This window comes from Acinonyx jubatus, chromosome B1, assembly GCF_027475565.1.
Source record: "Acinonyx jubatus isolate Ajub_Pintada_27869175 chromosome B1, VMU_Ajub_asm_v1.0, whole genome shotgun sequence".
NCBI classification, from domain to species: Eukaryota; Metazoa; Chordata; class Mammalia; order Carnivora; family Felidae; genus Acinonyx; species Acinonyx jubatus.
In genome coordinates, this window is record NC_069382.1 from 100,140,778 (window position 1) to 100,168,281 (window position 27,504).

At 35.2% G+C, this 27,504-nt stretch overlaps 1 protein-coding gene across 2 annotated transcripts in view; it reads left to right on the forward strand.

The window, feature by feature from the left end:
* TRPC3 (transient receptor potential cation channel subfamily C member 3) overlaps window positions 1-21,900 on the forward strand; it is a 72,155-nt gene extending 50,255 nt beyond the window's left edge. For both annotated transcript variants that reach the window (XM_027063825.2, XM_027063834.2), the window contains 2 exons: window positions 18,295-18,370; window positions 21,046-21,900. In XM_027063825.2, the coding sequence (XP_026919626.1) occupies window positions 18,295-18,370; window positions 21,046-21,188 (219 nt within the window). In that variant the 3' untranslated portion in view covers window positions 21,189-21,900. The remainder of the gene's footprint in view (window positions 1-18,294; window positions 18,371-21,045) is intronic.
* Window positions 21,901-27,504: the final 5,604 nt, after the last annotated feature.

Sequence of the window (27,504 nt, forward strand, 5' to 3'; positions counted from 1 at the left end):
TACTTGAGAAATTTTTTACACATATTTTCTTTAGTACTTTTATGGTTTTACTTTTCAGATGAAAATATATGATCCACATAGAATATATTTTGATGCAATGTGTGGGGTGGAGATCCAAATTTATTCGTTTTCCAGATGATTATATAGTTGGATGTGTTGAATAAATATCTTTTTATTGACTTGAAATGTCACCTTTATCACTTACTAAATTTCTTTATCTACTTAGATTTGTTTCTAGGATTTCCATATGTTGTAGAACCACATTGTTTTAATTATTATAGTTTATAACAAAAGTTAAATAAAATATACAGACACAGACACACACATACATATGTCCTTACTTCAGGACTCTTATTTTACATAATATCCTGGCTATTCTTCTTGTTTCTATTTCTGTTTGAACTTTAGAGTCAGCTTGTGTAGGCAGTAAAATATTCTGTTCTTTTTGTGATTGTATTAAGTAAAATTGAGTTCTGTATAATGTCTGGCTTCCTTTTCAACAACATGATATACCTTTCCAACTGTTCAGATCTTCATTTGTGTATTCAGTATCATTATAAAGTCATCCTCCTGTTGTTTGTATTGATTAGGATATTAAGTTTGGTGCAAACCTCACAAAACCACCAAATACCAACCACTATGTAAAGTATATATATAGAAATTTATTCCTCTCACCTATTCAAGAAGTCAAGAGGTGGTCATCCCAGGACTGGTATGCTACCTACCAATGTTCAGGACCAAGGCTTTTATAGCATATAATTGTGTCATGACTGGCTTTCAGTCTAACATGCTTCATGGTCCAAGAAAGTTATTGGAAATCTGGCTATTATTTATGCATTCCAAAATACATTTAGAAGTTGATAGGAAAGAAATATATGCCTCTTTCCTATAAGGAACTTATTTAAAGTTGCACAGTTTATCTGCAGGGGAGGTTGGGAAATATCTTAATTCCTAGGGGCCATTTGCCAAGCTAAAAAAAAAAAAAAACAGGGAAGAGAATTGTCAGTCTCTGCTGAGATGATTATGTTATTTGTCTTGGTGCTTATCTTTATGTCTTTACATATATTTGTCTCTGTTACTCGATTTATAAGTTTCAAGTTTTATCTTTTGATCCTCCAGCTCTAAAATATGAGAGAATCAATGTGTTTATTTTATCTTTTATCACTTCCCCCTTTCTCCTAACATTTATTAGTTAAATCATTACAACTGTGGTGGAGGAAAAAAACTTTACCCTTTAGGTTTTGTCAATTAAACTGACAAGAGACAGATTAATATGAGGGAAAAAAAACACGTGTATTTATAAAAAGCAAAATGCATACACACAGGAGAACTCCCTGATGAGTAACGCAAGGGGGTAGTTAGAATTGGGAGCTTACATACCATCTTAACAAAGGGTAAATTTGGGTAGAAGCAACAAGACAAAGGAAACAGGTTTGGGCTCTAAAGGGTACTAAATTGTGGGAAGGTAAGTATACAAGAAAACCAATGGAAGATTAGGGTTGCTTTATTAAGGTTTTCCTGTGCAGACCCTGTGCCAACTTTCTGTCTCCAGTGATGATGGTTGTTTTAATTCCTTCTGGTTTGGAACAAGGAGAGGGAAGACCTTCACAAAGGGAAATTTATGTTTTGCTTTTAGGCAGATAGGAGAGGGGGAGTGAGCTCTTTCTGTGTTTTCTGCTTCTTAATCGACTTCAGAGTAATCCTTATGCCAAAGTGCTGGTCAGGATTTTAACCTACATTTGTTTTCATTTTAGTCCCACAGAGTTGGCACATGCCACGGATCTTTTTGCCATCATTTTCCTTTGTGGACTAAAGTTTGTCTTTAGTTTCTTCAGAAAGAGTTCATGGGAACTACGTTCTGAGTTATTTTATATTCTAAACTGTTTTCTATTTTCTATATATTTATATTGACTTGCTATAAAATTCTTAGATATGACTTTATTTTCTTAATGTATTTGTAAACATTGCTCCACTGCTCCTAGAATGAAATGCTGATGTGGAAAAGTTTGAGGCCAGATTGTTTTTCTTATACTATTGACCTGAGATTTTGATTTGAATGCCCACATTTTCTTCATTCATTTTCTAAGTCCAATAACTTGCTGTTGGTTTTTCTGAAGGTGAATCTGTGTGTATTTTTTCCTGCACAAAGTATGGCTCTTCAATCTATACATTCCAGTCTTCTTTTATTTCTGAATAATATCCTTATATCATATCTTGAAACATTTTGTTCTGTTCCTTTATTTGGGTCTCTTCTTTAAAGAATCCAATTAGATGCCTGCTGAGTCTTCTTTGCCTGTCCTCTGTAGCAACCACTTTTATTCTATTCCAGTTGAATTTTTTATTCATTTCTCCTTTGGCTCCTTTTCTCTCATACTGTATTGTTCTTTGTCTTCATATGTGCTATTTCAAATTTACCTTTCATTTTCTGTGACAATTCTCTTCTTCCTCTTTTTAAGACTTTCAAGCTTATATATCATTTCCTTTTTTGACTCACAATATTTTCCTCAGCCTTTGGTGCTCTTATTTTAAAGCCATGATTGGCTCATTGGGTATTCATTCCTGCTTTGTTAAAGATTAGTTGACCATATAGTTGATGAATCCATTTCTGGGTTTTCTATTCTATTCCATTGGTCTGTGTGTCTGTTTTTGTGCCAGTTCCATACTGTCTAGATGACTACAAGTTTATAATAGAGCTCAAAGTCTGGAATTGTGATGCCACCAGCTTTGCTTTTCTTTTCCAAGATTACTTTAGCTTTTGGGGTTTTTTGTGGTTCCATACAAATTTTAGGATTGTTTGTTCTAGCACTGTGAAGAATGCTGGTGGTGTTTTGATAGGAATTGTATAAAGTGTGTAGATTGCTTTGGGTAGTATAGACATTTGAACATTGTTCTTTCAATCCGTGAGCTTAGAATGTTTTTCTGTCTTTTTATCATCTTCAATTTCTTTCCTAAGTATTCTATACTTTTCTGAGTACAGATCTTTTACCTCTTTGGTTAGATTTATTTGTAGGTATCTTATGGGTTTTGGTGCAATTGTGAATGGGACAGATTCATTGATTTTTCTTTCTGCTGCTTCATTTTTGGTGTATAGAAATGCAACAGATTTCTGTACATTGATTTTATATTCTGTGATGTTACTGATTTCATGTATCAGTTCTAGCAATTTTTTGGTGGAGTCCTACATAGAATATCATGACATCTGTGAAGAGTGAAAGTTTGCCTTTCTTCCTTGCCAATTTGGATTATTTTTATTGCTTTTTTTTTTTTTTCTGGTTGCTGAAGCTAGGACTTCCAGTACTATGTTAAATAATAATGGTGAGAGTGGACATCCCTCTCTTGTTCCTGACCTTAGAGGAAAAGCTCTCAGTTTTTCCCCATTGAGGATGATATTAGCTATGGGTCTTTGGTAGGTGGCCTTTATGATGTTGAGGTGTGTTCCCTCTATCCCTACTTTACTGGGGTTTTTATTAATGCTTTTTCTGCATCTATCAAGATCATATGGTTCTTATCCTTTCTTTTATTAATGTGGTGTATCATGTTGATTGATTTGCGATTATTGAACCACCCTTGCAGCCCAGGAATAAATCCCACTTGATCATGGTAAATAATTCTTTTAATGTACTCTTGGATTTAATTTGCTAGGATCTTGTTGAGAATTTTTGCATTCATATTCATCAGGGATATTAGCCTGTAGTTCTCCTTTTAGTGGGGTCTTTGTCTGGCTTTAAAATCATGGTAATGCTGACCTCGTAGAATGAGTTTGGAAGTTTTCCTTCCACTTCTACTTTTTGGAACAGTTCGAGAAGAAAATATATTAATTCCTCTTTAAATGTTTGGTAGAATTCCCCTGGGAAACCATCTGGTCCTGGTATTTTGTTTTTGGAAGATTTTTGATTACTGATTCAATTTCTTTATTGGTTATGGATTTGTTCAAATTTTCTATTTCTTCCTGTTTCAGTTTTGGTAGTTTATATGTTTATAGGAATTTATCCATTTCTTCCAGATTGCCCAATTTATTGGCATATAATTGTTCATAATATTCTTTTATAATTGTATTTTTGTGGTATTGGTTGTGATCATGCCTCTTTCATTCATGATTTTATTTATTTGGGTCCTTTCTCTTCATTTTGATAGGTCTGGCTAAGGGTTTATTGATTTTGTTAATGCTTTCAAAGCACCAGCTCCTGTTTTACTGGTTTTTGTTGTTGTTGTTGTTGTTGTTGTTGTTGTTGTTTTTATATCATTTTTTTCTGCTCTCATTTTTATAATTTCCCTTCTTCTGCTGACTTTAGGCTTTATTTGCTGTTTCTTGTTCCTTTAGATGTAAGGTTTCATTGTGTATTTGAGACTTTTCTTTCTTCTTGATGTAGCCCTGTACTGCTATGCACTTCCCTCTTATGACTGCCTTTGCTACATCCCAAAGGTTTGAACTATCGTGTTTTCATTTTCATTTGCTTCCATGTATTTCTTTATTTCTTCTCTAATTTCCTGATTAACCCATTCATTCTTTAGTAGGATGTTCTTTAACCTCCAGGTATTTGTGGTCTTCCCCAATTTTTTCTTGTGGTTGACTTCAAGTTTCATAGTGTTGTGTCTGAAAATTATGCATGGTAGGATCTCGGTCTTTTTGCACTTGTTGACAGCTGATTTGTGACCCAGTAAGTGATCCTTTCTGGAGAATGTCCCATGTACACTTGAATGTGTGTTCTGTGCTTTAGGATGAAATGTCTGAATATATCTGCTAAGTCCATCCAGTCCAGTGTGTCATTCAAAGCCATTGTTTCCTTGTTGATTTTCTACTTAAGATGATCTGTGCATTGTTGTAAGTGGGGTATAAGTCCCCTGCTGTTATTGTATTGTTATTAATGAGTTTCTTTATGTTTGTGATTATTTATATATTTGGGTGCTTTCAAGTTGAGGGCATAAATATTTATAATTGTTAGATCTTCTTGTTGGATGGACCCCTTTATTTAGACCTAGGGCCCTTCTTCATCTTGTGTTACAGTCTTTGGTCTAAAATCTAGCCTGTCTGAAATAAGTATGGCTATTCCAGCTTTTGTTTGACATCCATTAGCATGATAAATGTTTCTCTATCCCCTCACTTTCAATCTGCAGGTATCTTTAGGTCTGAAATAAGTCTCTTGTAGGTGGCATGTAGATGGGTCTTGGGTTTTTTTCTTTTAATTATTCTAATAACTTGTGTCTCTTGATTGGAGCATTTAGTCCATTTACATTCAGAATGATTATTGATAGATACGAATTTAGTGCCACTGTATTACCTGTAAAGTTGGTGTTTCTGGAGATTTTCTTGTTCCTTTCTAGTCTTTGTTGCTTTTGGCCTTTCTTTCCCACTCAAAGAGTCCCCCTTTAATATTTCTTGCAGGGCTGGTTTAGTGGTCACTAACTTCTTTTGTTATTGTTTGTCTGGGAAACTCTTGATCTCCCTATTCTGAATGACACCCTTGCTGGATAAAGTATTCTTGGCTGTATATTTTCCCCATTCAGCACATTGAATATATCATGCCACTCCTTTCTGGCCTACCAAGTTTTTGTGAAGAGACCTTCTGCTAACCTTATTTGTCATCCCTTCTAGGCTACGGATTTCTTTTCCCTCTCTGCTTTCAGGATTCTTTCCTTATATCTATTTGGCACATTTTACTATGATATGTCTTGGTATTGGCCTGCTTTTGTTGATTTTGATGGGAGTTCTCTGTGCCTCCTGGATTTGGATGCCCATTTGCTTCCCCAGATTAGGGAAGTTTTCAGGTTTAATTTGCACAAATAAACCTTCTCCTTTTTCCCTCTCTTTTTCTGGGACTCCTATGATATGGATGTTACTAAACTTTATGGAATTGATGAATTCCCTAAGTCTACATTTGTAACCTAATATTTTTTCCTTCTTCTTATCAGCATCATTATTTTCTATAATTTTATCTTCTGTATAGCCTATTTGTTCTTCTGATTCTTCCATCCTCGTGGTCATCATATCTAGTCAGTTTTGCATTTCAGTTAGCATTTTTAATTTCAGCCGGATCAGTTTTAAGTCTTTGATTTCTGTGGTAAGGGACTCCTTGGTGTCTTCTATGCTTTTCTCAAGCCAACCTAGTATCTTTATGATTGTTGTTTTAAATTCGGGTACAGGCATAGATCCCTGGCTGTGATCTCTTCTTGTTCTTTCTTTTGGGATGAACTCCTCTGTGTTGGCATTTTTTCTAGGTCTCTGTCTTCTGTGCATTAGGAAAGCCTGTTATGTTTCCTACTCCTGAAAGTAATGGCTATATTAAGAAGAGGTCATATACTGTCTAGGGCCTAGTGCTTCAGGAAGTATTTCTGATATATTCTGTGTGCATGCTACTGTTGTGTTTTGGCTGCTGTTTCCCTCAGGTCAGTCCTCTGTAGAGTTTGTCCTTGCCTTTAGTGGGGACTTGTTTGGACCTTGTCTACTGTGTCGTGCGTTTTAACTAGGTGTGTTTTACTCTTCTTGTTAAAAGAGGCTAGATCCTCTTTGCCCTAGGGCTGAAATTGCAGCACTGTATGGTCAGTAGACTTGGTGCACGCGGGAGATTTGTGCTCATCTTCTGGGGGAGGGGCTCCCTACTGCTCTGAATCTCAGGGACACTTGCTCTAGTAAAAAAAAAAAGAACCTACAGAGTGCAGGAGGGAGGGCATTGGTGTAAGCAGCTGAAACCTCCACTGTGGATGCTGTGCTGATCACTGTAGCCTGTCTGGGCTGATGTAGGGGAGAAAAATGGCACCAACCTGCTCTCTTGACACCAGAGAGGGGAGTTTGTGCCTGCCACTTCTCAGGAAACCCTCACAGAAGAGTGAACAATTTCCTTTTGTGTGTACCAGGCATCCCTCAGATCCCTTGCCTTCACCCTGTCTGTGTCTGAGCCATCTTCCCACTCCTGTATTTTATCTCAACTGGCTGGGTTTCAAAACTCCAAATTTTGGGGACCAAATGCCGCTTATCCTCTCGAGGAGGGTCTTGCCACGCTGGGGCTGGCGACAGTTTGTCCCCAAAGGGCTGTTACACGAAGGCACAGGGGCTTGGAGTTTATGGTAAAGTGCAGCAAAAAGCTGGTGTCCATGTTAGCTGTCCTCAGCAGGAGTCTTTGCTTGTATGCTAGTGAACGGGGCAGCTCACTGGTGCCTGACCGCTCTTTTGTCCTCTGAGAGGCAGTGACACCTCTCCCAAATGCATTCCAAGAAGGGGAACTGTCTCTCCCAGTGTGATGCAGGGGATCCTCAGACCATGCTGTCCACTCTCAGTCCTCTTCTCTCCTGCACAGGAGCCCCTCTATGCCCACCAGGCTCCACCCAGCTATGGTGCAGATTTCTGAAACTTCAGACTTTGAGCTCCACTCTTTGTAAAAACTTGCGATAATCAGCTCTTCTCATTTTCCCCGTTCCCATTTCCCCAATGGTTTTGGGGAAGTATTTTTTCTTGTGCAGTGCCCTGTGTCCTATTCTTTTTCTCTCTTTCTCTCCTGTCTCCCTGATCCAGGTTCCCTCCCCTCCATAGCATCAGCAATTCTTTTCTACCCCAATCATGTCTCTGCACCTCCCACCTTCCACGATGTGGCCTCTTTTCTCCTTCTAGTTGTGAGTTTGTTCTCTCAGTCCTCAGATTGATTTCCTAGGTGTTCGAATAATTGGACATATATTATCTAGCTGTGTTCAAGGGATGAGGCTAGCATAGAGTCCTCCTAGTATCTGCCGTCTTAACTCCCAATCTGTACTCAGCTTTAAATGAAGTAAGTTCTTGAATCAGCAGCTTTCAGGAGGTTGGAGTGGTGTTAGAGAATTCCAGATCCTCCTTCGCAGCTAATAGAATTTTCCTATGGACACAGGATTGTATTTGTGAGTTCATTTTTTCTTTATGTTTCCCTAACAGAAAATAGCAATACAAGACTAGTCAGTTGCAAGGCAGACTTTCCCTCTCCACCTCACGAAATATATCTAGCAAATATGGATTTCCTTTATAATTTCTCCTTCACTCTTCTATTCCAAACTTCTCTAGATTTTGTGTCAAAAGGTCAAGGGAAGTTCTCAGCCATGAATGTCTGCCTTTGGCACTTCCTCACACCCTCATTTGATTTTTCATATGACATTTCTAAAGAAGAGTATGGATGCATCACAGGAGTTTGTGTTTCTGTTTCTTATTCTCCTTGTTGCTTTTGAATGATTTAGAAGAAGTGGGGAAATTCCCAAATTTATTGTCAAATTCAATCTTCTTGTGTCTGAAAACTGTTCTGCTTCTATATGAGGTGATCTTTCCTACGCTGCCTAGAGGCTCCAGAATGCTGTACATTTCATATTTTATAAGGAGAAGAATTCCCTGTCTGTAGCATGATACTCTGTGGTGCTCCAAAATTGATAGTATAAAAACAAACTCTGAGAAAAAAGGTTTAAATCAGCTATCAAACTTCACAGATGAATCAAATTTCATATAAATGCCTTGATTATATTTAGATAAAATCTCTTTACTATGGATTCCATGAGTGATAACAATTGGTTTTAGTTTAATGAATTCTTGTTTCATGCAGTGTAATTATAATATATGACTTACTTAAAGAAATCCCAGATCTTAATCTGCTAAATGGGGATTATTTTCTTCAAAGTGGTGACCTTTTGGGATACTCTAATTCTAATGGTGCTACCACAATTCAGAACATTTTTGGAATATCACTAAAGAATTACTTTTATAATAAGTTTATAAGATACAAAAATTGCTTCATTTTCATTATTAAACTCAGATAATTAGTCACCTTATTAATAAGACTCAGTGCCATATGACTACTTTTTTTTCAAAAATAGTCATATCCATCTTCAAAAAAACACATGGCTGTTGCCAGCTGCACCTTATGTGTTTTACATCCAAATGAGTGTTTCCTCTCTAAAACAATTACTTCAAAAGTAGAGAGACTCAAGTTTGCCTCAAAGTATAACAGAGGAAGAGTTTCAAAAATACTTTGATTAATTATAGTGTTATTTATATTAACATTATTAATAGTGTGCTGAGGTCATTTTTGTTATGTGTGTAAATATTTTTTTGTTATGTTACAAAACTAGAGATGATTTTTTCTGGAGAACATAAGGACTTGGAGGGATAGCTGTGATTGAATTCTGCTCATGAAAAGTTCAAGTTAAAGGTACATGGATATGCTAAAGTGACTTTAAGAAATGGGAATTTTTTCTAAGACTCCACAGACACAAGGTTGTAGGTTCTTGGGTCCTATTCTCTCTGGTGTCTCTTGTAGCAGCTCTGCTTTAACTACCTTCTTCAGCTTGGGAACTCCTTTCACCAACATAGTGTTATACTGTCTTTGGCCCACATGATGGTCCCTAGTCCAAACCACTAAGGCTACCATAGGTGGCTTGGTTTTACTGGAGGGACATGGCATTTTTCTCTAAAGGAGGCAATATGAGACATTCACATTAAGCTTCATTCATAATGAGGTTGATGGCACATTCCAGACTCCCACTATTATGCATGGTCCTTGGTAACAAGGATACAAAGATACAGTCCATGCCTTCAAGGATCTCTCCCCTGGAGTGAAATTTCAAGATTGAGGTGGGAAGGAAAGAAAAATAGATGAACATTCACACAACCCTGTGAAATGTGGCATAGGTGAAATGTAAATAAAATGGTATGAGAACCTTGGGAAACCCATAGAAGGGGAATATTTAAAAACCCATCAAGTAGAAGCAATTCTAGTCTCTATTTCTCTAAAGAACAGAACTTTGACTAGTGGTTAGAAGGTATAATGAAGCAGATTTGATGCAATACAACAGAATTGTTTTTTAACTGCTACAGTTGTCTAAAAATAGATTAAACCAGCTGTCTGGAGAGAGTAACAGGCTCTGAATCACAGATGTTTATTCAGAGGCTGTGCAATGGTGATGGATCAGGATGTCTCACAATGAGTGGTATGAAAATATGAAAAACACATGACTTCCAAGGTCCCTTTCCTCTCTCAAATTCTACTCTCTACTTCTGAGTTCTTTATATTTGTTCATATTAGTCTTACCTTACAGTCATACTTTATAGATTTCTAATATTCATATTATGGAATACTCATGGACAGTCAAATTTGGCTTCTCTGTAGGATTAAATGAGAAAATGAATGTAAAAGTACCTGAAGGAGTTCTTCACAGGTGTTAGTTGAATTTGAATTAGTGAAAAATAAGCAACTGAAAAGAAAAGGTTTGATGCCTTTTGGGAGTGAGGGACATACCCATATATCCAACTACCCACATTTCAGTCCTTCTCCCAGTCTTAATGAAGGTTTAAAAAATGAACTCAGATTTGTTTGCAAGAGATAATTTTTAAGGTAACTACCATCTAGGCTTTCAACACCCTGGATAGAGAAAATCTGTGATCTACTCTACAAAAGTCACAATGTCTATCTTAAGGAGTAATTCACAGGATCATACCAAGAAATTTGGATAATTCCTGGAGGTTTGTGGACTGTGGACTTCTATTCCATTAGTTAGTAACTTGACCAAGAGGGAAAAATAATGAGTTTGTTAATGGTCAATTTTGTTTTGGGTACTGGCTTTGATTAAGGAATCAGTTGAAAATTTAAAGGTAATATTTACAATGGTAATTTTACTTGCCACATATGAGTTTTATGATCCTTGCCTATGGTATTATTAAGCATTATTAATATTGGTTAATCAAGATTTGCTTTATAGAAATATACATGATAATGAGAGTGTAATAGTTATACTAATTTGAACACCTACTATGTAATTTACCTGTATTATCTCTTTTACCATGTAGGTTCTAACATTTCCATTATGCAGACTAAGTCACCAAGGTTCCACAGCTTGTAATAATGTAGTTAGCAACTCAAATCCAGGCAATTTGCCCTTGCAACCCACTTTTTTAACTGCTACACCATACTGCCTTGGGTTCACTGGACAAGCTACCTAATAGAATGGAAATAGCTAACCTTTGTCCCTTGTCTGAACTACACATCATTTTGGAATTCATGAATTATCTTTCCAATATGAACTAAAGGATGAACTATTACCAGGTAGTGTCATGTGTGGAGAAACTAATTTCGATCCAACATCAGGTGTCTTCTTGCCTTATAGAGAAGCTCAAACTTAGTACAGTGGTAGATATAAATATATTTAAGCTATTAATATTAAGATGCAAATTTAAAAAAAATGAATTTTTTTGTGGGATAAATGGAAAGCTTTAAACACACCAGATTTTAGAGGGGAAAAATTTAAGCCTATAACCACAATTTTCCCTAGTAATATATCTACCTATTTTCCCTTCAATGGGGAGTGTAATCTGAGTAACTTTGTACATGGTGTTTCTAGGGAAGCTGAACTCATTTTAATTTTTAAAATATTGTACTTTCCTCTTCCTTTCTGGAAGTAAATATAAATTTTCATAGATTTTTTTCTTTTATTTTTTTAAAATGTTTGTTTTTGAGAGAGAGAGAGAGAGAGAGAGAGAGAGAGCGCACAAGTGGGGGAGGCAGACAAAGAATCTGAAGCAGGCTCTAGGCTCCAAGCTGTCAGCACAGAGCCCAATGCAGGACCTGAACTCAGGAATCATGAGATCATGGCCTGAGCTGAAGTCATAGACTTTTTCTAAGCATAGTTTTGGATAACGTTAAATATTTTATAGGTTATTATACTAGAGAATGTGGGTAGCAATATTTTAGTCTTCAAATTTTATCTTTATAAACAATACTAGCAAGAACTAACGTTTTCTAAGCAGAAATTCTACTTTTAGATGCATTTTATTGTTTAATCTGTTCAACCTGTAAGTTTTTATTACCCCCTCCCATATTTTATATGAGTAACTGGAAGCTTAGAGAGGTTGTTAAGTACCTTAAGTTCACTCAGCTATTAAAGACATGTGTTCACATTAAGAGATTTTTTTAAATTCTGAACCCATTCTGTCTCCCTTTAAGCAATCTTATTTTTTGTGGAGGTAAGATTTCTAAATAACACATTCCTGAATGATTCTAAACAAGACCCTTATAAGCTCTGAAATATTCTCTATTTATATTAACTAAAGTTTTTACAGCTTTGTAGAAGTGAAAAATATTTGTTTATTATAATTAAGGGCTGTTGCTGCTGAAGATGGAATGAATGCCCAGGCTGGTGAGGCACATCAATTTGATAGGCACCTCTACTTAGGGGATGCCTGGGTGGCTCAGGCGGTTAAACATCTGACTTCGGCTCAGGTCATGATCTCATAGCTCATGAGTTTGAGTCCCCCACCGGTTTAGCTTGAGCCCCACTTCAGGTGAGCACGAGTCCTACTTCTCTCTCTCTCTCTCTCTCTCTCTCTCTCTCTCTCTCTCTGTCTTCCTTTATGGGATTCTCTCTCTCTCCCACTCTCTCTCCACCCTCACTCACTTGTGCCCTCTCTCTCTCTAAAAGAAAAAAAACACAAACAAAAAACCTACTCAGAAGAATATTTCAATAGTTGTATGTTGTTGGGTTTGATTTTTTTTTTTTTTTGGTTGTTTTTGGTTTTTTGTTTCTTGGGGGTTTTTTTGGTTTTTTTTTTTTGTTTTTTTTGTTTTTGTTTTTTTTTTTTTGTTTTTTGATAGAACAGGGGAGGGACAGAGAAAGAGGGAGAGAGAGAATCCCAAGCAGACTCCATGTCCAGCATGGAGCCTGCCACAGTGCTCAATCCACAAGCATGAGATCATGGCCTGAGATGAAATCAATAGTAGGATGCTCAATCAGTTGAGCCAACCAGAATCCCCTTTAGTAGTTTTGATTTTATTAGATTTTGAATTTTAATTATGAACTATTTCTAACACAGAATGGTACCACAAATATCCTGTTAGACATCTGTGCCACTACCATCTTGATTTAATAAATGTTAACATTTTACAATATTCTTTTTGGACCTTTTTTGTAAGGATTTTTTGATACAACAAAATTCCCCTACGTACTCTATTACAATAGCCTTTATCCCTCCCCAGCGATCTTCACTATATTGAAGTTCATGCGAGTTCTTGCCATGTTTTCTTGTATATATTTATTACTTACATGAGTACACTCATACCTTTATGGACTGGTTTTATGTGTTTTTGAAATATACATAAATTAATAATATACTACATATTCTGCTTTTTTTCCACTTTATGCTTTTGAGAATGATCTATGTTAATATGTGTATATCTTGTTTTCTATTCTCACTGCTACAGTATAATCCATTGTACAAATATTTAGCTTATTTTCCATTTTTGAGTATTATAAATAATGCTGTAGTGAACATCTTAGTAAATGTCTCCTTTTATGCATTTGTGTTTTTTATGGATTACATACCTGAGAATAGTTCTATCAGTTTATATTTCCAGCAACAGGGTATGAGAGTTTCTCATTGTTCTCAGAAGGACTTGATATTAACAGATTTTCAAAATTTTGCCTACTAAAAATAGCTGCCCTGTACATCTTCAAAAATGTTAGCATCATGAAAAACAAAGGACAAGGAACTATACCAGATTAAAGAAGACTAAAGATACGTAACATCTAAAAACAGTGTCGTTCCTCAGTTGGGAAAATGAAACAAAGTCTGGATTATGTATTAAATGGTTTTTGCTCCCTTGTTAATTTTTTTGAAGTTTGATCTTTGTAGCATGGTTATATAAGAGAATATTCTTGTTCTTTGGGAATACTCGTTGATGTATTTAGGGATAAAGGGACACGATGTCTCAGAATTATTTTCAAATGCTTTAGCAATATAATAATACAGAGAGTGAGATTAAGCAATGTAGCAAATTTCTAACATTGGTGAATCTAGGTGAAGGGTATATGTGAATTCATTTTACTTTCAACTTTTCTTTAGATTTGAATTTTTTCAAGAGAAAAAGTGTTTGCTAAACTCATAGGTGTGAATTTATTAATTTACTCTTCTCTAAGTTCTAGTGAGATTGAACATCTTTTCCTATGTTTGTTGGTCATTCAGATTTCCTTTTTTGTGAATTTGAATTCCTTTGCCTAATTCTACTTTGCCATTTGTCTTACTGACTTGTCAAAATTCTGTAATATTCTCCTTACTGATTCTTTGTTGATGTGTTTTGCCAACAACTTCTCTCACTTTTTGGTTTGTCTTTTAACTTTGTGTAATGGGTTCATTAAGGAGTCTTAACCCATATAAAATGACTTTGTTTTCAATAATTTTCCACTAACTGTCCTATTTTGAACTCTTCTTTTCCATTGAATGGAGGATCCCTTTACAACATCTGGTCAAGATTCCAGAACATTCCAGTGACTTGGTTATTAGAAAGTCTCATTTTTGTAATTAAAGAGACAGTTAAGTTTATTTTGATGTATAAATCTTCAAATCAAATCTAAAGCTCTTCTTCTCCTTATTTTTCTTAGCATAAGCTAAACGTTTCCATGTCTCTAGTGGAGAAAGGCTGTGGTCTACTTTGTACATATCTCCCCCTGCTAGCTCATCAAGGTGCTAATCCTCTGCTATGTGGAATGGGAAGAAGAAGCCAGAGGGCAGGCATCTTTTCATTTGAGCTCACTGTGGTGAAGTTTCTTTCTTGTTGGTCACTACTGCTCTAATGTTGACCAAGTTTTAACATCCTGACTGTGGCGGACACCCATGTGCTGCCTCTCTCTAACTGGGTTGGGGGCATGTTTAGAGGGTTTGAAAAGGCCATGTAAGCTACTTTCCTTTTGCACAGCTCCTGAAGCAGAGATCTGACTCTGATTTAAGGTTCACATCTAATTTTCACCTTTTCCAAAAGGATAGCGCATCATCCCAGCCCCATTTATTGAATCCTTTCCCACTGAGATGTCTTCTTGCCTTCCACCCAATATAGTGGAAATTTATCCTTTTGCCAAATAATGAGAATACAGGTTGACCCAAAGGCTGTTTCTCTCTCATCTCAGTTCTTTTTTCCCCCCTGACTTAATTGCCAGGAGCAGGTCAGCAAGTTTGCCAGAATAGACATTTAATTGGAAGCAAGATACCAGGCCTTTTGTTTAGGCAACTCTAATCTTTATGAGTGATTGCCTTGGCTTTCCACCCCCCTCCTTAGCTTCTGGGAAGTGGAGGTGTACCACCTCCCTTCCACCCAGGAAAAAGAATAACCTCTCCAGAAGTCCATGATCCCTCCCATGTCTCTGTCCTCTTACTTATGTGGGGTGAGAAGGAAGTTGGTGGTAAGTACTGGTCTAGCAATTCTCAGTAAGTCTTAATGAGAGGTGGCTGGTCCCAATTGCTAGTGACAGCTTGGTCTTAGACCATGGAGTACTTAGTATCCCTTCTCATCAGTTTTGGATTTATCAACAATTCCAGGACAACTGGAAAAATACCATTTGACATAAGGTTGCATTTCATTGGTATTTTCTTGCATAAAAGTTTTTAAATGTCTTAATATAGTCAGATTTATTAATCTTTTCCTTATAGCTCATCCTTTCTTTTAGCTTTTTCCATTTTATTTTAAGTTTATTTACTTATTTCAAGAGAGAGAGCATAAGAGGGGAAGGGCAGAGAGAGAGAGGGATAGAGAGAATCCCAAGCAGGCACCGCACTGTCAGTGGAGAGCCCTACACGGGGCTTGAACCCACGAACCATGAGATCATGTTCTGAGCTGAAATCAAGAGTCAGATACTCAACCAACTGAGACACCCAGATGCCCTTCCTTTAGCTTTTTCAATAACTATTTCCCTATTCTTTTCAAAATTTTGCTTTTCACATTTAGATCTTTTGTCTATTTGACTCTTTAAAAACTTTTTTGTTTATGGTGTATGAGGTGTAGAGATCTAATTTTAATTTTCCCATAAGGATAGTTCTTGTCTCAATACTATTTGTTGAATAGTCTTTTCTTTCCTGCTGATTTGTATTACCACCTTTCAAGCTGCTTTTAACTGATACACATTTCTTTGTATTTTCTTTTTATAGGAATCAACTCTGCTGTCCCCTAAACTAAATTAGATCCCTGATATGTTCACCCATCATAGTGAATTGTTCCATTGAAACTTTATTAGTAGGAGTTGTGTTCACTATTGCATGCCTAGCATTTAGTACAGTATCTGGCACAGAGTTGGCTCTCAATAAATGTTTGGTGAAGGAATGAGCAAATCCAGGCCAAGATCCACATGGCTATGAGTCTGCCCTAAATCTACATTCACAGATTTCAATAGGTTTTATATTTTACTGTGATTGGTAAAATGGATTTTTCCTTTTCAATAACATAGGCTCTCTCTTGATCTGTTGTTCTTTGAGACAGACATTGTGAATATTCCTAGATTTATCCTTTTCTTGAGCTTGGCATCTGATGGGTCACTTAGGTTCATAATTTCCACTTCCTAAAAATTAAGACAGATTTTCTATTCCTACTATATTTTCATTTCAGTTCAGGCCTTCCCCCTCTTTATTTTTTAATGTGATATTTGATATATGCACAAGAATGTGTATAACACATAATAAGTTAAAATTACATGTACACCTATGGAAACTACCACCTGCCTGAGAATGATAACATTATCTATCCATGGCCTCTACTTTGTTGCTTCTCTCTGGCCTGCCCCTTGCCTCCACCTAAGAGGTAATCACTAACTTGAAGTTTGGGTTTTTCAGCCTCTTGCTTTTGTTTTCTTTTCAAATATAGACTTGCTACATAATGCAAATATTCCTACCAAGCATTATATAGATATACTTGTTCTTGAGCTTTTTAAGAATAGACTTTGTGAAGTCTGCAAATTGAATTTTTCATTCAACATTTATGCTTCTAAGATTCATCCATACTGCTGTGTGTGGCTATGGGTAATTTCATTATTTAATTTCGTTAGTGAACACAATGACATTACATTGTGTAACATACCACCATTTGTCTATTCTTCTGTTGATGTTTGTTTAGACTGTTTCCAGACTTTTATTTGCTATTTTGGACAAGATTGCTATAAACATTTTTGTTTATGTCTCTTGGTCCACATGTGTAAAGTTTTTCCAGGCTCTGTATCAAAGAGTGGACTTTCTGGGTGAAAGGGTATGTGAGTATTCAGCTTTAAAAGATAATGCCAAATTGCTTTTCCAAATGGTCTATCTATATTCATGCCAGTAAAGCGTAAAAGTCCCCATTGATGCATATTCTTTCCAACATTTGGCATTATGAGATGTATTAATCTTTTCCCTGTGCAGATGTGTAATTGTGTCTCCTTTTAATTGTAATTTGTATTTCCACAAGAAAAGAATTTGAAATTGTTTTATAGGCCTACTGACCATTCTTGTTTCCATTTCTGTGCAATGTCTGTTTGTCTTTGCTCTTTTTTCTATTGGGTTATTTGAGTTTTTCTTACTCAAAGTCACATATTTTAGATCCAAATTTAATTCTTTATCAGTTATAGGTATTGCCAATATTTTCTTTCAACTTGTGACTTTCTTTTTTACTTTTTTTATAGTATCTTTATAAACAGAACTTTTAATGAAGTTTTAATTTTAATAAAGTTGAATTTATCAGTCTCTTCTATTATACTTGGAATTTTTAAATCTTGTTTTAAAAACACCCAGATCTACACTGAATTTATAAATATATTTTCTTATGCTTTATTTTAAAGGATTTAAAAGCTTTGTCTTTCACATTTAAGGTGCATCTGGAATTAATTTTTGTGTACATGGTATGAAGTAGGGCTCCAATTTTATTTTCTTATTATGGGTAAACAATTATCCTGTAAGAGAATTTATTTAGATTGAAATATACTCAAAATATATATTGCTATGAGAGGAAAGCTCACAATATAATAGAATATATGGTATTTAGAAAATATAAAATGTACATGTGGTAATTAGTATGTATACAGAATTTAAAGAGACATACACCAAAATAACAACAATGATTATCTTTGGATAGTAGAACAATTGATGATTTTTGTTTATTTCTTTTGTTCTTTTCTGTATTTTCCAATTTTTCTCTGTCGAACATATATTTGACAGTGAGAAAATAAGGTAGTATAGGTGATAATATAGTATCAGCACATCTTAAAGAGAAATCATCAGTTGAAAGAGAAACCATGAATTGAAATCTTCCAACTTAACTTTTTTTTTATATAGCATCTTCCATTCCTAGGGATATGGGAGAATGTTTGTGGATTATGCAGTAAGTCTCAGTAGAAGGTGAAAAACCATTAAGTTGTGGAATCTGGGTGAATCTTCTGTAAATAGTTATATAAAATCTCTCTCTCCTAAGTTGTGTTTGCTTTACAGGTAATGTGAGACTCTTTGGAGAATAGGATCTGGGTTACTTATATGTATCATTGGTGATATAATCATTTCTTTTTGATCAACAGCAGATAATGAAAAGACTTATAAAGCGATATGTTCTGAAAGCACAAGTGGACAAGGAAAATGATGAAGTTAATGAAGGTAAGCATCTCCAACTTGAGAAACATTCTTTTGCAACTAACTTGATGAACTTGGGAAACTTGTTATTGAAGGATACTTTAAAATCCAATCTCAGGTAATAGTGCCAAGATTGACAGGAGAATCTTATGTTAATTTCTAAAATTATCTTTTTAAAGGAATGGTTATTTAAAATGTCATTCAGAGACCATTTATCTCTTCTCGGAATGCCCTGATTCTTAGAATGTAAAACCTGCCATCTTTCTGGAAGCTTTTAAATCCCTATTATATAAGGTAGTCAGTAGTTTCAGTTCTGTTTTCAGTGAGTGCACATGAGTGTTAACCTTTTTCCAATAAAATAATATTTATTTTCCAATAAAATAATTGACTGCTTGGCTCAAATAGAATCCACATTTCTTCAGGAAAATCTTTGCTTTGTTATACACAAATCTTGCTCTCATCTAGTGTTTCTCTTTTGCCTTTCACTTTTCTTCTTGGCTCCTTCCTTAATGGTGCCTATTTTTCCACATATATCCTAGGCAGGGCATCTGTCTGGATTATAAAAATGTTTCACCAAAGGCTAGGTGGGTCAAAGCACAGGCCCAGAGTTGGAAAAAAAAAAAAAATCAAACTTGGAGAAACAAGTTGCCTTAAAAATGGAAACTGTAGCTTACAACACCAGTGAGATGCCACCAGATGATCTCTATCTGTGCTGATAAGAGAGAAAGGGCTAAACTAAATAAAACTGGTGATGGGTTTTGAAGCCATTACTTGATGAGCACAAGGAATCCCTTGAAAATCTGAGTCAGTCCAATGATACATGTATGTAGAAAAGAAGTCTATGAATGTGTGATTGAGGATCAGCAAAAATCCAATCATGATGCCCTAGAAATTGTCTCAGGAAGATAGGATTGGAAAGGGGTTGTAGTCTAGAAAGTGGAAATCTGATCATTTGTGCAATAACCTCCCTGGGGGGGAGGGGTACAAAAACAAAGTGATCTGGGGAATTGGATGGCTGAAAGCATTAAAACCAAGGAGCATCTTCCAAGTCCTTGCACCAAAGAGAAAAATGAGTTAGTGAGAATTTGGAGTTTTGAACAAAGTTCGAATTAAACTATCATACAGTTTAACAGCTTCATTAATAAATGAAGGGACTGAAGTCTGAAGAGGCTGAGTAATTTGTGTTTGCTGTATTGGCAGACTACATGTAAAACTTAATGTATAGTCTTCTGGGGCACCTGAGTGGCTCAGCTGGTTAAGCATCCAACTCTTTATGTTGGCTCTGGTCATGGTCCCATGGTTGTGAGATTGAGCCCTGCTTTGGGCTCTGTGCTGGGAATGAGATCTGCTTAAGGTTCTCTCTCATCCTCTTCTTCTGTCCCTCCCCTGCTCTCTCTCGTTCTTTCTCTCTCTCTCGCTCTCTCTCAAAAAAATAAAATAAAATAAAAGTATAGTTTCCCCATAAGTCAAAAACAAGGAAGGAGGATATGGCAGTAGGCATGCAAAAGGGGATCCACTGGGTTTATAGTCCAAATGTAATACTTAATGGAGTGAAAATCTACTTATTTCATCAAAGACCGGCCTTGTGATTTCAAATTAGATCATATTGCCAAATGGGAAAGGAAGAAGCACTTTTTTTTTTTTTTGGCCTAAACAAAATGAATCTGAAAATGTTTTATGTGTAGTCCTAAAAAATAGAATTCCTTAAGATAAAGAGGTTCTGACTTTCATATATATAAGAACATAGAAATTATACTTTAAACCATGATAAAGGTAGCAGGGAATATCATTAAAGGTATGTTTTACATGTGATTCTATTATAAAAAGCTGTTGAAATACCAATGATTTGAAGAATCACTTCTTATAGATTCAAGATAAATTTCTGCCCCAAAGTTCACCTTTCGACGTCAATGGCTTACCTACATGATAATCATTTGCAAGAGAATCCAGTTTTTAATTGCAGTCTACATATGATCAAAATACTGCCAAGCTTAATTATGGGTATAGTTGTGTTTTAATAGCCAAAAGTCTCCTATGGAGTTTCTTATGTATGTACACATTGCTAGTGGTTTCACATCTAAACTTAATTTCACCGTTGCTTGCTACTTCCTTATACATTGGTTCTCTGTGTCTTACAAACCCTTCCTTGGCTCCAAGTTCATTACCACTGCCTTCCTTAATAATCACTTTATGTTCTTCCCAACTCCTCAAACTTGACATAAAATTTAGTTGTTTCATATGAGTATTTGCCTGTTAAATAGATTGACTAAGCTTTAATTAAGTTGCATTTTGCTAGGGTTCTCTTCCATCCTAGCAAAGGGGGATAATCCACGTAGGTTTCAACCCTTATGGGTCTGAGGGAACCAAAGGGACCCTCTATAGACAGGATGGAGATACCCCGATTGCAGATCAGTTAACAGAAAAATCACCCTGTGTTAAGAGGTGATTGAGCCCCAGAACAACACTTTGAGTTCTACTACTGAAAACATAGCTGGACTATTTTTATAGCTTGTGTCAAAGATCAGTATATTTTTAAAGATTAATATTTCTTAATTATCTTGAAGGAAAAAAATTGAAAAAAGTACCTTGGACTTTATGAAGCAAATGTGTTCATATTGTATGAATTCATTCTTTGTTCTTTTCTAAATCCAAAGAGCAAATTACCCATGATATGTTTTTTTTTAATACAAATACTATAGGTGAATTAAAAGAAATCAAACAAGATATCTCCAGCCTTCGTTATGAACTTTTAGAGGACAAGAGCCAAGCAACTGAGGAATTAGCCGTTCTGATTCATAAACTCAGTGAGAAACTGAATCCTAGCATGCTGAGATGTGAATGATTCAGTAACCTGGAATAATGGCTTTGACTATAGCACAAATGTGGGCAATAATATTTCTAAGTATGAAATACTTGAAAAACTGTGGTGTAAATTTTTAGTTTTAACTGCCTTTATCATGTGAATCTTTAAAAGTTAGGTCTTAATGATTTTACTGTTTTATCACATGAAAATGGTCTTCATCTTGATTATCTGCCTTGACATTATAAACAATGACATGCCATTGTATTTAAAGGCCCAGTATTATTACATTACTGACATTTTCGTCCACTTTAGAATAAACTCTATGTCTTTGCACTACCTGTTTGCCTCCAAGAGACCGTAAGCTCCTTGGGGACAGGGACCATGTCTTATTCATCTTTGTGTCTCCAGCATCTAGTACAGTGCCTGGTACATAGTAGGTGCTCAATAAATGTTGAACCCAACTGAACTGCCAACAAAATACAAATAAAAATAAAAAGGTCATCACTATGTAGCATTCCTTCCGTTGTCCAAATGCTGAAGACATTTTAAAAAAAAAATAGAAACATGAAATTTTATAACTGGCTATGACTTGGTAAGATTTTCTTAGAATTTTTGGCATCACTCATAATCCTAGAACCTTTGAGCCCCGAATGAAGAATTTAACAATGAAATGGGTTAATAGAAAATATAATTACATATTTAAGTTTCATAGAATTGTTCCAAACAACACATTAAAGATTTTTCTAAAGTATATACTCTTTGCTTTCTGTCTTAAATTTTCATTTGTTGTTTTTCAATAACGTGAATTTATTTAGTGGGATGGTGAGTTTTTTAAAGTTAGAGGATATGCAGGGTTGCTATTTTGTTATAACCTTCTAATTTCTGCCTCTGATGCTTTAATGCTAAATAAGATATCAATGACTGACTTCTATCTTGCCCATTAGCTTCATTCTGAGTTTTAGAGGGTATGTCTATGGGAAGAACCAGGAAAAAGCAATGGCTGTCTACCTGGAAACACATATCCAAGCCTCACCAGGTACGTTTCATTTCCCTTCAAGGCATCTCTTGCTATCATTGCTTACAATGATTGACATCCTTTTTCTTATCAAAGCATTTCAATTACACTTTCTATACAAAATAGGTGGTGATGAATCTGTATTTGATTTTTATTTTATAAGTGAGTTAAATACTGGTAATATCCACAACACCTCATGCATCCCCTTAATAAGAATGGGGGTACAGGCCAGTAATTTCCCTCATCTCTTCACAGACCATAAAACAAAGTATTTTTTTTTTTTACCAGCTAGGTTTTGTCTCATGGAGTTATGCCTATCTGGATTCTCTTCACTCTGTTTTTGTCAAGTCATACAGGAATACGAATTGTCATAGCTTAAGGGTAGTTTCATAGGTTCTAAAAAACACTTAAATACATTATACGCTAAAACTCATTAATATCACACATTTTTTGTTTTCTAGACATGAAAACAAAATGACCATTAAATGGTAGCTCTTTAAAGATTATTTCTTAATTTCTACTTTTGGGGATTTAAAACAGTTAATGTAAGAAAAGAACTTTATAGGGGCACCTGGGTGGCTTAGTCGGTTAAGCGTCCGACTTCGGCTCAGGTCATGATCTCACAGTTCGTTAGTTCGAGCCCTGCGTCGGGCTCTGTGCTGACAGCTCAGAGCCTGGAGCCTGCTTCACATTCTGTGTCTCCCTCTCTCTCTGCCCCTTCCCTGCTCATGCTGTGTTTCTCTCTGTCGCAAAAATAAATAAACATTAAAAAAAATTTTTTTAAAAAGAAAAGAAAAGAACTTTATACATTTTTGCTACCATTTTAGAATATTTCATTAACTTTTGTGCTTTGCAAATGGTATTTTGTGTTAAACATTTTTCAAACTTTATATATTTTATATTATACCTCAGAGCTAAATAAAATATTGATTTTTTTCTTTGTTATATGTTACTATAGTTTATATTAAACCAGTAAAGATATGAAATTTCCATAATAGAAAATACATACAGTCTTCTAGTTTTGTCTAGGATTCCAAGAGTAAAAGGTCTTTCCTGTACCTATGGGACAGCATATTTAGTAATCTTCCTAATTGGGATTGAAAAAATGTTGAATGGAAAAGTGTCAGATTTAGCTGAGGACATTCTTCCTAGGATCCTTGGAGTGTTGAATGAAAATAAAGCTCATGGCAACTATATCCTGTAAGAAAATACATTTTTTTTTTGTCGTCTATGCCTTTCACAACTGCAAAGCTCCAAACATAGGTGGTTTTTCCTTTATTTACTATGCTTATGTAAAACTGGTACATTTCTGTTATTTCATTTTTTTCCTTCTTCATAGTTTCTAGGTGGTAGCCAAGAAAGAAGATGTGATGCCAAGATGTGGTGGATACTATTGATATCCTACCCAGATCTTTTTTAATGGGCCAGTGCAGGCATCTCCCAGATTCTGTGAGTGTTCCCAGAATAGCAGTTCCCAACAATCCACTTCCCCAGGGAATTGCCCTCAACTGAAAGGAAGCCCTGGATGTTATGTCTCCCCTTCCCCATACCAGTGACCAACTGGGGTGGAAATAAAAAGGCTGGGCCCTTGTCTTAAGGTGGGCCACATTTTTTGGTGTAGTTCATGCTCAAGAGCTGCAGAAGGGATTAGGCTTGGCCAGACTCCAGTTGAGACCAAATCTGTGTTTAGCTTTTCCCTCTATTATCCTGTCTCCCTTCCTCCCTTTCTGCTGAGAACATTCCTTCAATATATCATATCCAAATCTTATTAGGCTTTGTCCCCAGTGAACTCATCCTAAGACATAGGTATTACTGTGATAATATAGAGGCAAGGTAAGGATTATTCTAGGTGATTGTTATCAAAATTAATACTTCTTTGAGGTTAATAATAGCTCTAGGCCAGCAACACCTTGTCTTACTGTTTTAACAGGAACATTGGGCTTAGAAGCAATGCTCAAAGAATTAGGTGGGGCAACTTGGAGAAGGGAACATTTTAACAGAACCAAAAACAATTTTGTTTAGCGAAAGACATTTAGGTGATTATGATTAATTAGAAAATTATCCAAGTCCTATATCTGTTTTTTAACTTCTTTGCTATTATTAGTTTTTTCCTCAGTTACAGATAAAGGAAAGGAAGCAACTCTCAAATTGCTTCTTAGGCTTACTCTTTAAAAATTTTGGTACTGTAAGTGTTTCTGTATTAAATTTGCTGAAGACCCTTGACTTAATGGAATTCACAATACATTGAGAAGCTTAGATTTATAGACTTGAAATAAAACAGGGAAATAAGCAAAATAGTATCTGGTGTCTTCAGAGTTCTGTGTACTTTAAAAACTTAAAAATGACATGTATTTTGTGATTGTTAAAAGCAAATTTACTACCACTTAAGACAACTGTCTTACTCAATCGTGTCCAATATATTTTTATTTCAAATGCGTTAAGCCAAATGAAAGAAGCTGTTAGAAATGGGAAGGTAAAGTGTCTTATGAATGATGTCTAAAAAGAACTGAAGTCACATTAATTGTTTATTGTGTGCCCTGGGACAAATCTGGTCTTCTACCATGTTCCATCAAACAGGGCTTTGCCACAAGCAGATTCTCAGTCTTTGGGTGTCTCAGAGTTCTTTCGGGGGATTGGTATCATCACCCAAGGTGGTAACGATCTTTCTTTCCATGTTTCTTTTTTTAAAATCAATCTAAAAGGTTATTAATTTTTTAAAATACGAGTTTGAGAGTTTCCCAGTTGGTACCACATGTTAGTGGAGACCAATGTATATACTCATGAGTCAATCACTCAGTCAACCACCTTTAGTTGTGTTATGGTTTTAACTACAATGCAATTTAAATTGCTCTTATTCTTAGTCATAAGTTGTTTAATTTATACTCATAAGGGTTGCTTTGAGACTGCAGCATAAGGTTTATAAGTTACTGAAGTGCATGATACTTCTGTAAATTTGTCTGAAGGTGATTTTTATCACATTTAAGATATAATCATTTTGGGTTTTTTTTAATGTAATCCACCAAGATGTCTCTAGTACCTTAAAAAATGTTTAAAAAGATAAATTATAGTGGCAGTTTTCTCTAACTTGGCGTTTCATTTTTGTGAAGAAAAACTCCCCACCCTGCTAATTATATAAGAAGTATTTAAAATTAGTACTTTGAAAATTTTGCCATTTAGAAACAAAACACAGTACTTAAAAAAAATCACTTGCCTTTTCTAGATGCAAAATGAAAGAATTCTAAGTATCATAAAGCTCTTTTTGTGTATTTTTGATGCTATATCATGCCTCATTTTAATGTTTTAAAATAAATTTGATCTTCAAAATAAACTCTTTTCTTTTACACAATTAAAGTAAATAAACAGTGGGCATCACTTATTAAATGGGAAATAAGCATTGCCAGTATATATTTTGATTACAAATATTATAAAGATTATAGGAAGAGCCAGGTGACTCACTTGGCTAAGCATGTGACTCTTGGCTTCAGCTCAGGTCGTGATTTCATGGGTTCGTGAGTTTGAGCCCTGTATCAGGCTCCATGCTGACAGTGCAGAGCCTGCTTAGGATTCTCTGTTTCTCCCTCTCCCTCTCTCTCTCTCTCTCTCTGCCCCTCTCCCACTCTCTGTCTCCAAAAAATACATAAACTTAAAACAGCTTTTAAAAAAGATTGCAAGAAGATGAATTTTATAATGCTACCTTAAATAATATAGCAATCTAAAATAAAATGCCTTATCTTTAAAGCTACATTTCTACACATACATTTTCTTTTCTCACCTTGGCTTGTAGATGCCCAAATTAATTACAAAATTTCACAATGAGAAAATGAGATAATTATTAAAAATCCTATGGGATTTAAAAGGTTATACATTACTATGAAAGTGGTTTGTGGATATGAAAGAGAAAACATTGGATTAATGGTTTCTAAGATTTTGTCAAATTTACGAGAGTAATTTTTAAAAAGATAATTCCTGCCCATTCATCAGGTTTTCAGGATTTTGATTTCTTTGTTATAATGCAAAAACATAGCAATAATAAATATCAGTACCATTTTCCTGAAGTTGTTAACATGCATTGCCAGGACTTAAGAAGGGAAACAAAACAGACTGGGAAGATTTGGTACCCACTGTCTTGGATAATCCTTTATCAGGACCTTGCAATCTCAGGGACAGTAGAATGCCTACCTTGGAAACTGTGCAGTTAAACACAGATTTTGAGGATTGCTTAATTTTTAATTTTATTTTTTAACAATTTTATTTTCAAATTGAAAATTTTTATTAAAAACAATGCAAACATCTTATGGAAAACACAAAACAAGAGGAGGAAAGTTTATAATCCTTTATAACCAACAAAATTTTTTTTGCAGTTATTTCATAACAAGTCCCTTCCTATAATTGTAATCATAGTATATACACTACTTTATATTATGCTTTTAGTATGATCCTGAGCACTTCCCACATTGCTTTCCAGCCTTCATTATTTCCACTTTCAGTGGCTGCACAGTAGTTGATAAGGTGGAGGCGAGGCACCATTTCTTTATTGGATAGTTATATCTGCATTTTAAGTGGTTCCTCAATGACGACTTGTTACTTTGCTTTGTTTCTGTAAAACTAAATATCCAAAATTGGGGTTATGGGTTAAAAATATCCCACATTTATAGGTTCGGATGCATATTTCTACATTGCTTTTGAAAGGGTTTTATTGCCAGTTTTAAGCATCACAGTTGATGAGCACATGCCCTCTCTACAATATGCAGTGTTATCACTTACATCTTTTTCTAATTTGAAAGGTAAAATAAAAGGGTATCTTGCTTTAATATTATCAATTACAAATGAAGGTAATAGATTTCTATAAGTTTGTTCAGTAGCTACTTTCTTCGTGAAATGTCTGTTAATATTTTTACCTGTTTACTTATTGGAATAATACTATTTCTTTATTAACTTGTATGAACTGTTTATAAAGATAGTAAGTTTGCATATATATCCCAAATTTTTGTTTATATTTAAAAAATTTTGTCACATATTGAAATGTTTCATCTTTATTCTTAATATCTGTTTTTTTCTTTTTGATTTCTTTTATTCCTGTTAAGATCAGACAAGTTCCCTTCTGATATAGGCTGAATTGTGTCCCACTTAAATTCATATGTTGAAGTCCTAACTCCAAGTACCTCAGAATGTAACTGTATTTGGAAGTAGGACCTCTCAAGAGGTAATTACCGTAAAATGAGATCGTTAGGATGGGTCTTGATCCATCCAATTTGACTGGTTTCCTTATCAGAAGAGATTAGGATACAGACTTGCAAAGAGGGAAGACCTTGTGAATCCAGGAGGAGAAGATGGGCATCA